At 40.2% G+C, this 17,095-nt stretch overlaps 1 protein-coding gene, 1 long non-coding RNA gene and 1 other non-coding gene across 10 annotated transcripts in view; 2 read left to right on the top strand and 1 right to left on the bottom strand.

The window, feature by feature from the left end:
* The first annotated feature begins 747 nt into the window (after positions 1-747).
* On the top strand, positions 748-2,686 carry LOC116088158. Its single transcript, XR_004117791.1, has 4 exons — positions 748-870; positions 2,047-2,128; positions 2,326-2,402; positions 2,571-2,686. It is a non-coding gene; the product is annotated as an uncharacterized LOC116088158 (long non-coding RNA).
* On the top strand, positions 2,172-2,258 carry LOC116089600. Its single transcript, XR_004118384.1, has one exon. It is a non-coding gene; the product is annotated as a small nucleolar RNA SNORD87 (small nucleolar RNA).
* Mcmdc2 (minichromosome maintenance domain containing 2) overlaps positions 2,635-17,095 on the bottom strand; it is a 37,106-nt gene continuing 22,645 nt past the window's right edge. For 7 of the 8 annotated variants that reach the window (XM_031366817.1, XM_031366818.1, XM_031366812.1 and 4 more), the window contains exons 11-15: positions 13,233-13,399; positions 11,996-12,175; positions 10,246-10,388; positions 6,510-6,619; positions 2,635-4,148 (exon numbers count right to left, since the gene is read on the bottom strand). In XM_031366817.1, the coding sequence (XP_031222677.1) occupies positions 3,982-4,148; positions 6,510-6,619; positions 10,246-10,388; positions 11,996-12,175; positions 13,233-13,399 (767 nt within the window). In that variant the 3' untranslated portion in view covers positions 2,635-3,981. The remainder of the gene's footprint in view (positions 4,149-6,509; positions 6,620-10,245; positions 10,389-11,995; positions 12,176-13,232; positions 13,400-17,095) is intronic. The other variant, XR_004117790.1, reaches the window with a different exon arrangement.

Raw genomic sequence — 17,095 nt, 5'->3', positions numbered from 1 at the left:
CAGTAGGTGACTACTTTATGACTAAGAAAAATTTTATTACTGTTACAAATCAAACTCGTTAACAGCTTTTTTTTTTCCTGACAACCAATTTTATCTCTGTTTCTGTGTGTGTGCTTGCTGATTCCAGAACACTAACTCTAATGGAGTTGCTGTGGGCTGGAGATGTCTTAGCAGTTAAGAACACTGACTGTTCACCCAGAGGATCTAGGGTGAGATTCCTAGCACCCACATTGTAAATTGGCTCATAACTGTCTATCATATAACTCCAGTTCCAGGGCATCTGACACACTCTACCTAACTCTGTCGGTACCAGGTTTGCAGGTGATGCACATATGGCTCGTGTGCAGGCCAAACACCCATACATATAAAAATAAAATAAATCTTTTAAAAAAAAAAATTAAGTTCGAGGCCAGCCTGGTCTACAGAGTGAGTACCAGGACAATCAGGGCTACACAGAGAAACCCTGTCTCGAAAAACCAAAAAAAAAAAAAAAAATTAAATGGAGTTGCTAATACCAACGATTTTTAAACACTGAAGTAGGTGAGGATGTAGAAGACCCAGCAAACAGAAGGACCCGGACTGGTAGACTGTCCTATTTTAAGGTATTACTCATTACTTGCAAAATCAATTACATAGCTCTAGCGGAAGTGTTCCCTGCTCCCTCTCTCCAATAGAAACACAGAGCGGGAAGGGGGGGCGGTGAAGGAGGGCTGGCCGGAAGGGGCGGGGCTACAGGATCGCCTTAGGGTTGCGCACGCTGGCCTACTTCCTTTCCTGCAGCGCGGTGGAACGCAAGCAGGCCGTGCTGCATGGCGGCCAGCGGAGGCCGGCGGCGGCGGCCGAGCCCGGCGTGCCCTTGGGCTCTTCCAGGTGCGAATCCTGCGGTCTCCTTAACCCCGAGGGCGCGGAGAGGGGTTCCTTGTTGGCGGCGCCGGTAACTAGCCGGGTCCGGACCACCCCGTGGCTCCCGCGTACGGCGTGGCCCGTGGCCTGCTGTGAGCGGCTGGGCGTATTCCCGCACGCTCGCCTTTTGAAATAGTCTCCAAATCTTAGCCGAGCTCCTGGTTATAAGGCCTGCTCCTCTGGACGCTTCGCAGTGCAGGGAGGAGCGGCGGCTTTTGACGGCAGCTTTTATCTGGGCCTGCACAGTGGCGGGAGTCCCTTTGTGTCCCCAAGAAAAGCCACCATGCAGCCTGTTACAGGCTTCCTAAGTGGGTAATCAATTTTTCCATAGGAAATTTTACGGAGGCGGAAAAATATTGCTACTTAGATATTAAGACCGTCAATTGTAGGCGTTATTTATTTTTTTTTTTGAAACAGGGTTTCTCTTTATAGGCCTGGCTGTCCCGGAACTCACTCTGTAGACCAGGCTGGCCTGGAACTCAAAAATCCGCATTTCTGTAAACTCAGCATTTCAAATATGAAAACCATTAAGGGTTTCTCGTCTAATTTTGCAAGTCATAAGTAATATCCAGTAATTGGTTCAATCATTAAATTCTCTTGGAATTCAGTAGGACATGATTCGTGAGTCTGGCCATGCCGTTTCCTGTTCTAATGTGCAGGTGATGGTCTGCACAATTGTATATATGCCTCTTAACTTCTCTCAGCAAGCCCTGAGACTGATAAGCAAAGGCTTGGTACTCAGCCCTTTAAGTGAGTAGTACTGCCAGAGAAGGATGTGAATAAAGTGGAACAGGAACTCAAGCACCGCAGGAGCCATGGAGGAATGATGCTTATTAGGTTACTCTTTGGTTCTTAGGGAACACAAGACCTCCAGACCAGGGGTGGTGGCACCATCCACAAGGGACTGCCCCCTTACCCCTGTCACTAATGATGAAAATGCCTTACAGGCTTGCTTGCCTATAGCCCTATCTTAAGCAGGCATTTTCACAATTGTAGCTTTCCATGACAGTGACTAGCTGGTGTCAAGTTGACATAAAAATAGCCTGCGCACACTCATACAAGGTACTAACGCATGGAAGTAAAATGAGTTAACAATCAAATATTTTAATTTTTAGGTGTAACAAAACCTGTCTTTTTTTAAAGGTGCTTGAACAAATGTCTTCCACAAACTTGTCATGAAAAGTGATTGAAACAAACTACCAGGACTACGTTTGCCAATAACAAGGTACAAATTGTGTGTGGTTTTTTTCCTTGTGGTTTGATTAATAGCTGGCACAGTGATGACTTAAGCTTTTGCCGTTTACCCAGCTGAGGGATTCTTTGAAGAGAGAACCTTAAAAGACTGAGATGCCAGCAGTATAAAGATGATGCAAATGACTAACATGTGATGCCGTTGTTAAAATGGGTTACTTTTCTCCCCAGCATGTAGGTGGCTGTAGTGAATGTCCAACTTTGGGAGCTGTGATTTTGGTTTTTAAAAAAACCCTTCATTGTTTTGGGTAAGTTTGCTTGATTGGTCATGTCTCTTGATTGAGTAGTAGTTGATGATACTGAAGGACTGGAGCCAGTTGGTTTTGAAGACCATTAGGGTGAACACCTGGGTCTAGTTTCTGGGATGGAAGAAAAATGACTTCGGGCTTCTGACTGTTTTTTCTTCTTTTGGGAAGGTGCAGTGCACATTTTGGAAGGTAAAAGAAGACTTGATCAAGAAACCATGAACAGAAGCAAATGGTGAAAATTAGTATTTAATTTGGTATTAATAAATGTTATGTAGAAATAAACAGTTAATTGCTGTGGGTAGTATTTTTTTTTCTTTAAAATTCATGTCTTTAAAATGTCATTCATAGTAAAATAAACTTCTCATCTTTCATCAGTCCTGATGGTTGGCTAGTACAGTATCCAGCAGTGCACTGTAGGAAAGAAAATGACTAGGCAATCGGTTTAGGATCACTTGACGACCCTAAAACAGGATTTCCTCAGTAAAATCTTGGCTAAATCTTTAACCACTTATCCCGAAGTTTACTAAGTAGCTTAAAAATTTAGCACATTCTGATGACCTGGACCTTTGTAAGGCTAGGGAAGTGGTTAACTGGCAAGGTACAAAGCTCTGGATTTGATGCCCGGGGTTGGAAATTCCCAATGGTAGACTTTCCAGGTGTGTTAGCCTTTTTTTTTTTTTTTTTTTTAAGTAAGAATTGGTTTTTACCCTAGAGACTTAGATTTAACCACATCATATGAAGAGGCACAAAACAGGTTATAATTTGTATGTAGTATATCATTAATTTGCTATTCAGATCAAGTGGTGTTTGTTTTTTGTTGTTTTTTTTGTTTGTTTGTTTTTGAGACAGGGTTTCTCTGTGTAGCCCTAGCTGTCTAAGAACTCTGTAGACCAGGCTGGCCTCTGCCTCCCAAGTGCTGTGATTAAAAGCATGTGCCACCACTGCCCAACCTAAATAGTTGTCTTTAGTGTCGTTTGGTTGTATATATCTTGAGATATATATAAATTTTCCACAGCTTTCCTTATTTAAAGCAATATACCCATAATATACCTGTTACATAAAGAAAAGCCTTATATATGGGTCATTAAGTTGCAGTGATTTGAACTCATCACTGGTAAATTAACAGGCTTAAACTGGGTATGCTGGTAGGTACAAAACCTTTTTCACACTACAATGTTCACTACTGTGTGTGTGTGTGTGTGTCCATGATAAATATGCTAGAGTAACCAGGAAGTTTTTGATGTGAAATTCCTTGGTAAAACTTCTGTTCTTGGATTATTTGCATATTTGTAATTATGAAGGGGCCACAGTTCTTACTATAAATGGCATTCGAACAAATAACCTTGAGATGATACATATCTGAACCATTACTCCAAAATCACACATTTACCAAGGCTTATGGGGGCATGAAAGGTAATTCCTTTTTTTTGGGGGGGGGGGGGTTTCTGTGTAGCCCTGGCTGTCCTGGAACTCACTCTGTAGACCAGGCTGGCCTCCCTCAGAAATTCACCTGCCTCCCAAGTGCTGGGATTAAAGGTGTGCACCACCACCGCCCAGTGAAAGGAAATTCTTAAATTGCTTATTCATCACTAGAAAAGACAGCTGTCCCAGGTCCACACGTGGCAATAAACTGTTGGAGCTGCTGTTGGCGCTGAGTCAGGTAGAGATCTCTTTGCTCTAAATATTCTTCATTATACAGTTCAAATGGGAATAATGCATTGGGAGCAACACAAAATGCAGTGGCTCCTAGATGAAGAACAAAATAACAGTGTAAATGAGACTTTAAAAATGGAGGTACATTTCAACAAAATAAGGCTTTAAAAGTTAACTACTGAATATTGAGTTTCATTTAAGTTTTATTTTTGGTAGCCCTTTTGAGTAGTCTTGGCTGGCTTGCCTCTACCTCTGAGCGCTGTGATTATATCACATGTAGCTGGTTTAAATACTTTTAAATATAAAATGGTCTTTACTGTGTGTTACCCACCTAGGTTCTAGAGCCCTGTCTGGCCCATCCCTCTCTCCGTGCTCTGTATTATGGAATCCACCTCTGACCTAAGGCCCAGGCTGCTCTCCACTACAAGCCTGTGCCATCCTAAGAGTATTAACATTTGAGAAAACAACCCCTCCCTGGATCCCACATCCTCTCCAGCTACTGCCTTCTTTCCTCCTCACACATGTTCAGATGTCTCTGGACTGTTTCCATAGCCACGCCTGTCCAGTCCTCATTTCTACTCCAGCTCCAGATAGCTCTGATGTGGGCGCTATAAACCTGGTTTAACAGATGAAATTGTAATCTCCATAGTGTGTGGCCGGTGTTCACTAATTTTGGAAACCCTTTCTCGGCTTGTGGAACACCATACCTTTCTTCCTATATTCCAGTTTTTGCTTGTTAGCTTTTTATTTATTTATTTATTTTAACCCATTTCTAAACACTGGAATTCTTCCAAGACAGTCATGGAATTCTCTATATTTTTGATAATTTCATCCTTCATCCACTTGACTTAAAATACCATTTCTGTTCCAGTTCTTATATTTCCAGGTTAAAACTCCTCTAAGATTCAGAGTTTTTTATAACTGTGTGGTGTTTATAACTTGATTTGCAATGATTCAGTCACCTGACTTCTCATTTTCTTGAAAGCACGTGTACTTACTGCCTTCTACCTGCCCCCTATTTCATCCTTCAGGTTAAATAACCCTTACAGAAGTCTCCTTTATTAACTTGTCTTAAAGATTTTATTTTATGTATATGAGTACACTAGCTGTAGCTGTCTTCAGAGGGCATCGGATCCATTACATGTGGTTGTGAGCTACCATGTGGTTGCTGGAAATTGAGTTCAGGACCCCAGGAAGGAGAGTAAATGCTCTTAACTGCTGAACCATTTCTCCAGCCCTCAATGACATCTTTCAGACATTTTAAAAAATTATTTGTCCTCTGCCCTCTGCAAAGACCCAACAAGCAGCTTGAAAGAGTCTGATGCAGTTATTTGCACCCAACCAATGGATAGAAGCTGCTGACCCCTGTGGCTGAATTAGGGAAAAGCAGTCTCAATTAACCTGGACCCCTGAGATCTCTCAGACATTGGACCACCAACCAGGCAGCATTCACCAGCTGATAGGAGGCCCCAACACAGTAGAGGACTGCAGGGTCTGGGGTCAGTCAGAGAAGAAGCACCTAATCCTCAAGAGACTGGAGGTCGCAGGGAGTTTAGAGGTCTGGGAGCGTGGGGAGGAAGGATGGGATGTAGAACAGTTGGAGGGTGGACCCGGAAGAGATTAAAAACTGGAGTTTAAAATAAATAAAATGTATCAAAAAATTATTTGTCCTTTGTTTTCCCCCTTTCTTTCTACACTTTAAGCAATATCTTTTACTTTATGAGTTTTTTGTTTCTCCATCTAATATTTTATGGACTTTTCCATTATTAGCTCTATTTATGTAATTTGTATATGTATATATGTATATTTCTTGCCTTGTTTCCGTTCTACCATATTTTGTATTTTGACTTTATCTGCTTTTTAAAATAAGGCTCAGTATTTGTTGGAACCAGTGTTTAATTCAGGATGAGTCTTTTCTAGTAATCATTTCTGTCTAACCTATTTCATAAAATGTGTAGTCTCCTTTGGAAGGACACCTATGAATCTGAACATAACTAATTTACAAGCCCCTTGGAATCCTTAATCAGGAGTGCTTGGCTTGGTTGGAGTGAAGGAACAGCTCACTGTTAACTCTTGCAGCTGTTCCAGATAACTAGGTACTTGGAGGCTAAGGCTTGACAGCAAGTCAAGGGTAAGCCTGGGCCCTGTGCTGTGAGGCTTACTTAGTCTTACAAATACTCCAGAGAGCAATCGTAAGTAAATCATCGGTGTTTGTTAACATGGCATTGCACCAGCATGGTGGCATAGCTGGAATCCCAACGCTTAGAGACTGATTTTTTTTTGAGTTCACAACCAGCCTGGGCTACATGGTGAAACTCTGTCTTGAACAAACAGTAAATGTTCAAATTCAAGAAAGATCTATCCAATAACAATAAAGATTAATTATTTTGAAGTATTTAAAATGTAATAATTTAATAAGCTAAGAATATTTAGGAGCAGTACTTAGTGCATTACCATATTTCAATGTGAGAGAGATTTCAAACAATAAGGCTGCAATTAATACATCTTCTCTGAGCACTTTAGTCCTTAAGTTCAGTCGAGCATGAGCTTCAGATAAAGAAACTCTAAAAAAGAAAACTGAGGTTAGTAAAAGCATTATAAAAAATAATAAACAGAGGCCGGGCGTGGTGGCGCACGTCTTTAATCCCAGCACTTGGGAGGCAGAGGCAGGCGGATTTCTGAGTTCGAGGCCAGCCTGGTCTACAGAGTGAGTTCCAGGACAGCCAGGACTACACAGAGAAACCCTGTCTCGAAAAACCAAAAAAAAAAAAAAAATAATAAACAGGAAACCAAGACGTAACATGAGCTACCTGTTAATACTTTAACTTTTTTTCTTTTAAGCCATTTCTTTCCCAGAATCTTAAATAAATTGTGTCAGAAGAAACAGATATCCTGACTTATCAAAAGGGGGAGGGGGCTTCTGCTTAACACTCTACATCCCCTGCTCCAATAAACACAAAGAAAGGGAAACAAGTCTGACTAAACATCTCTTACAGATGTAGAAGATACAGAGATCTAGATCCTTGGTTCCTTAATTCTGTCCACAGCATCCTGAACTCATTACCTCATCTCCTTTGAACATATGCTACCACTCACTACTTGAACGAGTAACTTACCTCTTTAAACATGTAACCTGCTCTTTACCTGAGACAGCTTTCAGCTACAATCAGGCCGGTGTGAGGCTCTTAAGTAACTGCTGGACACTTGAGATTCAGGGAACTCAAATTGAGTCTGAAGACTTTTCTGACTGAGTGGCTTTGGCATGAATTTGTGTGTGTGTGTGTGTGTATAAAGGCAGGATAGGATACTGAGTAAGATAAACTCTGTCACTGGAGTTTCCACCCACTGGTCTCATTCTACCTGCTGGAACTAGAGATCAAAATATGACAACTCTTCAAATGTTCAGTTATTTTCATAGTTTGTTCATGGTCTATTTTTTCCATTGTAAATATTCCTAGTATCTATAATGGCAGGAGGGTTAGTGGTGTGGCTCAAAGATGCAAGGCCCTGTGTTCCAACCTAAGACACACACGCACGCGCGCACACACACAATGTCATAAAATATGTTTTTTGCTTTTTTGAAATAAAGTCTTTATGTGGCCCCAGCTATCTTGGAACTTGCTACCAGGTTGGCAGTGAACTCATAGACATCCATCAGAAGTGCTGTGATTTAAGGTGTGTGCCACTATATCTGGTGAAACACAGCTTTCCTTTCCTTTAATATTCTAGCTATTTTCCTTATGACCGGATTTGGTTAACCTTTACAATATAGTACTGTGTGTTTCATTTAACTGTCAGAGTGGAGGTAAGATAGAGTTCTCATTTTTCTTGCTTTTAATACATGTTCTGTTAATACAACCTAAATCTCAAAATAATAAGTCACTTTATATGTTTGCTCTCTTTAGTCATGAACAGAATAAAGTCTTAGCTTTTCTCCTGTCAGGTGGCGCCATCCTCTTCCCACACTGCCACACTTACACCAGGAGGCTTGGGGACCTAGTTGGAGACTTTACATTTATTCTGTTAACCTTTTGCTAGATCAGGATAATAATTCAATCTCTGAACATCTCTCAATGTAACACACTTGGTTATTGTAACCCTAGTGTCCTCATTCAGAATCCTGAAAATATGTGTGGAACCTTCATAAAAAGAGGGAGAAACGTATGTTCTACAGAAGAGGAGAAAACGAAAGACTTAATGAGTTTTCCCACTAAGTGTCCTTTTACTTTGCTCATATAAACCCATACCCATTCTCAGTATTTGTCCATACAATATACAAAGGTAGAGTTATATTAAAATTAACTCTGCCTGATTTGAGGGCCATATAGTCATATATAACATGAGGTTATAGAAGTTTAAGTACGGAGTATCTTACTACAGACAAAAAGCAACATAGGGTAGTGGAACTTCAAAACTGATGCAGTGTAGTTTTGTGAGTATTATAAATCTGAGTTTATTATGTAATTCTGATTAGTACTTAGAAATTTTCATTAAGGAGTTGATTTACCTTGGCTTGCCTTCCCCATTTTCAGTTTTATTTAAACAATCATAGTTGAAGGAAGTAATTAAACATACCTATCATCATAGACCCATACGTGGAGCTTTCTACACACTTATTTGTTTATTGGATTTTTTTACTCTTGATCTTAATAACTTGAGATGGTATTTTACTATATCAAATGGAGTGATGAGCTCTAAGTAAGGGACTATAAACTATGATAGAGCCACACTATAAGATCACCTGCTCAACACTGATGTGGCCATGTGTGTATAATTCCATTTGGGAAAACAGAACGTATCTATTATAAATATAAAATATATTTGCTTGCTTACATATATGTTTAACATACTGACTTAAATAAATATCACATGCAGGGCTGGAGAGATGATGTCTCAGAGGTTAAGAGAGCACTGGCTGCTCTTGCAGACAGAGGTCCTGAATTCAGTTCCCAGCAACCATATGGCATCTCATGACCATCTGTAATGAGATCTAGTGCTTTCTGATCTGCAGGCAGAATACTGTATACATAACAAACAAATCTTTTTAAAAACAAATATATGCGGGGCAGGCAGTGGTGGTGCCTGCCTTTAATCACAGCACTTGGGAGGCAGAGGCAAGCGGATTTCTGAGCTCGAGGCCAGCCTGGTCTACAGAGTGAGTTCCAGGGCTACACAGAGAAACCCTGTTTTGAAAAAATAAAAATAAAAAAACCCAAATATATATAAAAACACTTAAAGATGGTCTAGTAAGTATTGGTAAAGGGCTTGTTTCACAAACATGAGGACCTATAAATTCAGTCCCCAGCACCTACATAAAAAAACTGGGTGCAGCACGCCTTTAATCCCAGCACTTGGGAGGCAGAGACAGGCAGATTTCTGAGTTTGAGGCCAGCCTGGTCTACAAAATGAGTTCCAGGACAGCCAGGGCTATACAGAGAAACCCTGTCTGGAAAAACCAAAAAGAAAAGAAAAGAAAAAAAAAAAACAAAAACGAAAAAACCAAAAACTGGGTGCAGCTCTGAGAGCCTGCAATGCAAAGCTGTTAACAGTGTGATTCCCTCTGGGGACATGGGCAGGAATACACGGTGTTAGGAGGATTCATGACTCATTTTAGATTCTGTGATGTCCATAATTTCTTTATAACATGAACTACTCATTATTTACTTCCTAAAAGAGTAACAATGCATCTATTCATGTGTTTTAAGTACAAGGAGCAGGGCGTGGAAAATGTCGTACTGGTAGGGTGCTTGCCTTGCTTGTGTTCAATTCTTGACACTACACTAAATACGAAAATGAAAAGAAGTTCCAGGAACAATGTAGTGTCACTATTGGGAGGAAGAGTGGAGGAGTTCAAAGGAAGGGAATGGAGGTGGATTGGGTCTAAACACATTCTGCACATATGAATAATAAATTACTTAATAGGGAAGTTTCTTTAGATCCAACTACAACATACTTGAAACACAAACAACCACATTAAAAAGCAACCATTTGCATCAAAATTAGAATTATTAGTGGTCTGAATGACTTAAAACTGTAACAAAGGAAGTCATTAGGTCATCTTAAACTCTTCTGAAACAAATAATCAACCAACCAACCATAAATCAAACAGAAAGACAAATATAAAAACAAGTTAATTATGTTCACATCTAAAAGTCAATTTTGACCTTATAATCCTGAGTTGAATACCTACAAATATTTTAATGCAGATGCTGACAGCTTTGATCCATGTATAGAATCTGTTCTTATTCTGCGACTCGCTAGATAATAGCCATGAATCATTCTTTCTGCCTCCAAGCTGAATTCCATATTCAAATTCTTTGCAAAAGCCAGTAACTAAGTTAAAAATATAAAAAAATTAAGAGATTTAATTTTATGATAAATTCATTATAATTTCAAAGTGTGCTGGCATCTGATTTTTAAAAGTTTCCATATTTTTACATCAAACTTAAGTAAATATCTGGGCCATTTCCAAGCCACTGAGCATTTTAAGTCATTGCCTTCTGGTTGTAACAAGTATGAAAGTTTATCTAGAATAGCCTCTGACTGTGCAGAAGTGTACTGTGCACTGGAACGGAATTACTGCCTGATTCTGTGCTTCCAATGGGGGAAGTCTCACCTCTCATGGAAGCTCACTTCTCTCTGTTTTTGATTTTTCAAGACAGGGTTTCCTATGTAGTCCTAGATGTCCTGGAACTTGCTCTGTAGAGCAGGTTGTCCTTGAACTCACAAGAGATCTGCCTGTCTTTTTCTCCCGAATGTTGGGATTAAAGGAATGTACCACCACCACCTGGCATTTTTTTTTTATCATTTCTTAATCCCCAACTAAATTATTATCTCTTCCTTAAAGTTTCCTTGCATTCTATATTCATATTTTTATTTCTGAATTCCATATATACTTAGAGATAGCAATACTCAGCCCCCAAATGTTTTATGCATCTTATTTTTCTCTCGAATAACAGACTACTTTAAAGAAAATTGAAGTCATGTTGTGAATAACTATACTAACATGGTATAGCTTAATTTTCTATACAAATACTCTTTTTAATATACTGATCTTTTTAAAGCTATGGATATTTAGATAATAGTAGAAGAAATAAGCTTAATATTTGAATATGAACGTTTCCTTACATAGCTGTTATTTTTTCTATACAATGTACTTACAATGTTAAAAATCTGGAAGCAAGCTTATGTAAAAGAATGCCAGCTGAGCATGGTAGCAAATGCCTGTAACCTTAGCACTTGAAAATTAGAAGCAGAAGAATCATGACCATCCTTGGCTACCATAGTGAGTTCCAAGCCAGCTTGGGCTACATGAAATCTTGTCTCAAAAACAAAAACAAAAACAAAAACAAACAAAAAATGAACTAGACAAAATTCTAGAAGAAGAAAAAAAAATGCCAAAATAAACTTCTGGTCATATGGGTTTTTTGTTTGTTTGTTTGTTCGTTTTTGTTTTTTTTGTTTTTTTGGGGTTTTTTTTGGTTTTTTCGAGACAGGGTTTCTCTGTATAGCTCTGGCTGTCCTGGTACTCACTCTGTAGACCAGGCTGGCCTCGAACTCAGAAATCCGCCTGCCTCTGCCTCCCAAGTGCTGGGATTAAAGGCGTGTGCCACCACTGCCTGGCCAAAATAAACTTCTATTAAATTAAAAAATGGGCTGGTGAGGTGACTCAGTGAGTAAAGGTACTTGTTGCCAAGCCTGACAGCTAGAGTTTGATCCCCATAAGCCACAGAAGGAGGGAACTGTATTTTACAAAGTTATTCTATGAACTTTATGTGTCCTGGAGTACACTTGTGTCCACACACATGCAAAATACATACATCCATGCGTGCACACACACACCACACAAATAAATAAATAAATAAATAAATGTAAAGATAAAAAATAAATAATTGAGAAACAAGTAGGCATTCTGAGTAAGCATTTTTATCTAACTTTACCTTTTCAAAGTCTTCGGTGGTGAACTGTTTAGACGCTACATAAAGCAGCCCCTCAGGATCCATGGCTTTCTTTAAAGTGTGTTGCACAGTAGGAAGAAGTGGGTGGCAAGGAGATGATTCACTGCAGTTAATCAACAATCCAAATGCCTCTGCAAGGTTGGCTGGAATCACACTGCAATCCTACATCAAACACATAGGTAGGGCAAAGAGCTAACTAATTGGAAATAGTTAAATACAAATTGATCATTATATTATTTAGCTATCTAGAGCTATCAGTATTAACTACAACTTAAAATAATTTCTGGGAAAAATGTCAAACTTGTGGAAAGCAACTTTTAAAGACAATTCTTACTATTTATTAGCTATAGTTTATTAAAGCCTCCTAGGGCTCAGGAGATGCATCAGCTGTAAAGAATGAGAAGGAGATACTGAATTCTATCCTCCAGAGCCCAGACAGAAAGGCTTGGTGCCACAGCAGGTGCTCGTAATCTCAGTGGTGGGGAGGTGGACACAGACAGATCCCATGAGCTTGCAGGACTAGGCTAAATGAGTGAGCTTCAGAGAGAGACTCTGCTCAAAAACCAGGGTGGACTGCAACTGAGGAAGACATCCATGTCAACCTTGAACACACACACACACACACACACACACACACACACACACTTCTCAACTTTGAAACAGAAGTTTCTATCGACTAGACATCTGATTTGTATGAGTGAAAAATTTAGGGATAGGATGTAGCTCAGACAAAACCCCACAAACACTAACACCTGGATCATTATTCAGTTGTAATGTCTGATAAAGTATATAAATGCATCAACAGCAAAAACATCCAAAGACTTTGCTGGATATAACAGGGCATGTCTGCACTCCAGCTCTCAGCACTCAGCATGATGGCTAGTTTGCGGCCAGTCTGGGCTATATAATGAGTTAAAATACCACCTTGGTTACATGGTGAAGGTTTACCTAGGAAATGAGGAAGACATAGGAGGAAGAGGTTGGAAACAGAGAAGAGAGTGAAAACATACTAACAGGTCTCTGAGAAACATTTAAAAGTTTTTTTTTTTTTTTTTTTTTTTTTTTTGAGACAGGGTTTCATGTAGCCCAGGATGGTCTCAAACTCACAACATAGCTGAGGATGACCTTGAATTCTAATACTGATTCCATGTCTCAAGTACTAGGACTATAGGTGGCCTCTGAAACAATATTCTAACAGTAAAACAGTCAGAGCCCTTACCATCTGACCAATCAGAGTACTGGTTTTCTGCACATTTCTCCTTGAAGATGAATCCATATCAACAAAAGACCAAAAACTGCACTGAATGGGAAAAGTTATTTGCTGATCGAAGTCATCCCCAAACTTCTTTCCTGGGATGAACACGGAAGTGCTTCTGCTCTCCAAAGCTGCATTACAAGATACGATCCACGAGTTAGCTAAGAACTTGGATGTTGTACATCTGAACAGTTTTTACTGCCAATCATTCAAGACTTTGTTATTCTAGTAGATATCCTATAAGTCTACAAATTAATAACAAGAATTATCATATGAAATTCTACTAAATCAGATAATGAAGACACAATCTAATTTGTCCCACCATGTATAGTGCATATGGTCATGGGATAGACCCCAGGGCTTTGTTCACACTAGTCACACACTATCAACTGAGCCACATCCCCACTCAGGAATGTCCCTTACATGCTAAAAAAGTGATAGAAAGCAGTCTATTCATGAGGGAATGTCAGAAGACAAAGATAATATGAACGATGACTGAGGAAGAAGGTATTTCAATTCATCATATTCAAAACCAAAGCTGACAAAGCCCTCTCCCACCTAAAACCCAAACAAACACAAAACACTATCTTGCTCACACATTTATTTTTCCTTCACACTTCATAACATTCAGTCTATTGATTCAACCTTATTCTTAGGATTGAGACTCCTAAGTGGATTCCAATTAATCTTATGATTCATTTAACAGTCTTTTGTATTCATGCATGTTAGACTTCTGTCATGCTGAAAAACTACCTCACATAAGGACGTGAAGAGAAGGCTCCTCAGACCATGGTACTAAGGTTTTAGTCCATCACGGCGGGGAAGACATGACAGAGCAGAGCAGCTCACATCACAGTAGTCAAGAAACAGAGAATGTTCTGCTCACAACCACCCGTAATGAGATCTGATACCCTCTTCTGGTGTGTCTGAAGACAGCTACAGTGTACTTATGTATAATAATAAATAAATCTTTAAAAAAAAGAGAGAGAATGTTCTGCCCTTTAGTTTCAGTAAAGGTGCCACTTCCATGCAGCATGGGCCTTCCTTAATGTGTCCTCTCTGGAATGACTCCCAGCCATACTCGGAAGTGTGCTTTATTAATCTCTTACACTTGTCTCAGCCCATTGATATGTAGAGTTATGATTAACTATTGAATTATACTTTTTTCCCCCTGGATTGTGAATCCTCAGACTCAGAAATTAACCAAGTTTTCACAATGATTGCACTATTTGCTACTCCCTCTAACAATACAAAAGAATTCAGAGGTTCCACATTCTCAGTAGCTTTTCTTATCAATTTTTAAAATTCTTTTTGCCATTCTAGTAGACAGGACTACTTAGTGGAGCCCAGTGGAAATAAAAAAAATCTAGTATGCTGTTAAAAAAAGCAGGAAAAATACTTCTATGTACTAGTATGTGCCGGGTAGTGGTGGCACATGCCTTTAATCCCAGCACTTGAGAGGCAGAGACAGGTGAATTTCTGAGTTCGAGGCCAGCCTGGTCTACAGAGTGTGTTCTAGGACAGCCAGGGCTACACAGAGAAACCCTGTCTCAAAAAAACAAAAAAAGGGCTGGCGAGATGGCTCAGAGGGTAAGAGCACTGATTGCTCTTCCTAAGGTCCTGAGTTCTGATCCCAGCAATCACATGGTGACTCATAACCACCCATAATGAGATCGGACGCCCTCTTCTGGTGCGTCTGAAGACAGCTGCAGAAAATTACGCTGGATTGAGCGGGCTGGAGCGAGCGGGGCCAGCAGAGGTCCTGAGATCAACAGCAGCCACACATGATGGCTCACAGTCATCTGGACAGCTACAGTGTACTCATACACACAAAAAGAAATAAAATAAATCTTTAATAAAGTACCAGTATGCACAGCTTTACCTTTAAACATAGTTTATATATAAGCTTATATTTATACTTTTTCTTTTTTTTTAATAATTAATTTTACTTTACGTGCATTCATGTGAGGGTATCAGATATCCTGGAACTAGATTTACAGATAGCTGTGAGCTGTCATGTGGGTGCTGGTAACTGAACCTGGTCCTCTGGAAGAACAGCCAGAGCTCTTAACCACTGAGCCAATGTTGCTGCCGTGCTCCCTACCACTAATGGTCATAGACACAACACTTCTGGGACCATATGCCCCAAATTAAATTGTTTTTGAAGTTCCCTTAGTCATGGTGTTTCATCGCAGCAACTGAAAAGTCGCTAACGCAAATACTCATAGCAGATTATCCACAGTCAGCAAGGAGTGCACACACGGCATCTGTCAATGTAATAGATTATTTTTCAGCATGAAAATGAATGAAATTCTATTCATAGACAAGTTTATAAAGACAGAAAATGGACTGAACATTACCAGGAGAACTAGGGAGTTAGCATTTAATGAGTATAGAGTTTATGTTGCACATACATTTTAAAAGCACACTTCCTGCTTTGCCTGGGACCACGGCCCTCACTCCCAGCGTAGCTGCTGCTGGTCCCACTCCTGACTTGTCTGTTCCTCCCAGCTTAGCTGCTGCTGGTCCCACTCCTGACTTGTCTGTTCCTCCCAGCTTAGCTCCCCAACAGCCAGCTGCTGCCTTTCCTGACTTAGCTCAGGACTGATAGCAACCAACTCCCAACCCGGAAAGCTGGGAGCTGCTATCCGCACTCCACCAGTCCCTCTTGGCTTCTCTCTTTCTCTGCTTACCTTTGCTCAGTGGAAGAAAACATTCAGTCAGCTTTATTAACTTAAAACATGTCAGATAGCACAACTGCTGGGTGCAGAATCTCCTGCTCTAATTTTATCAGCTAGCCTTTATCAGACAGTCTCCAGCGACCTCCTTCCTTACGTGCTGGTGGCAGAGGCCACGGGTTCTAATTTCTCCAAGATCTTACATGACTGCTACTTTCTTCTCGTTCCAAAACCTGGCTGAAAAGCCCTTTCTCCTTCCTCTCGTCCCTTTTTCCTGCTGGGACCTGGAAGTCGCACCATTATGCTTCACCCATCAATTAGCTTCTGCCTTCTTTATTGACCAAATCAAGAACCAATTAGGGAAACAGCACCTCACCCTACAAGTTCATATTTGGAGTGTGTTGAGTTTGGTCTTTTGTTATCTACTGTAATTCCAAGTGCAGGCCCCCAAGACCTGGTTGTCCCAGAGATAAGAGAGTCTGCATGTACACCTTGGCCCAGAGTTCTCTGAGATTGGTAAATAAAGATGCCTACAGCTGGGCAGAAGGTCGTAGGTGGAGTTTAGGTTTCCTGGGCTTGGGGATCGGAGAAGGACCATGAGGGAGAAGAAGGTCCAGGAGGAGAAGCCACCATGGGATAGGCAAGCCATAAAAACCATGGCCCTGAAGGCTGGCCAACTAGAGTCCAGAAAAAGTTCAGATGAAACATAGTAAATAGTAAGTAAAGAATTCAGGGGCTGGTGAGATGGCTCAGCAGGTAAGAGCACCAACTGCTCTTCGGAAGGTCATGATTTCAAATCCCAGCAACCACATGGTGGCTCACAACCACCCATAATGAAATCTGATGCCCCCTTCTGGTGTATCTGAAGACAGCTACAGTGTACTCATTTATAATAATAAATCTTTTTTTAAAAAAAAGAATTCAGGGTTATCTATAGGAAAGTAGACTCTAATAGCATAGAGGCCAGGTATCTGCCCAGCCTTGTGCTGTTTAAGGCTTATTGTAAATATAAAGGCTGTGTGTATTTTTTTAATCTGGGAACTAAACAATTTAAGATAGGATAGAAATCTCGAATCCAGATTGAATAATTTTTACAACAGGAGTGACCAAACAGTTCTGGAAATGTACAGCAGTGATAGTTGTACAAGA

The sequence above is a fragment of the Mastomys coucha genome, unplaced genomic scaffold (genome assembly GCF_008632895.1).
Source record: "Mastomys coucha isolate ucsf_1 unplaced genomic scaffold, UCSF_Mcou_1 pScaffold14, whole genome shotgun sequence".
NCBI lineage: Eukaryota > Metazoa > Chordata > Mammalia > Rodentia > Muridae > Mastomys > Mastomys coucha.
Note: the sequence above shows the minus strand (reverse complement) of the source record. Positions and strands in the feature narration are given on the sequence as shown.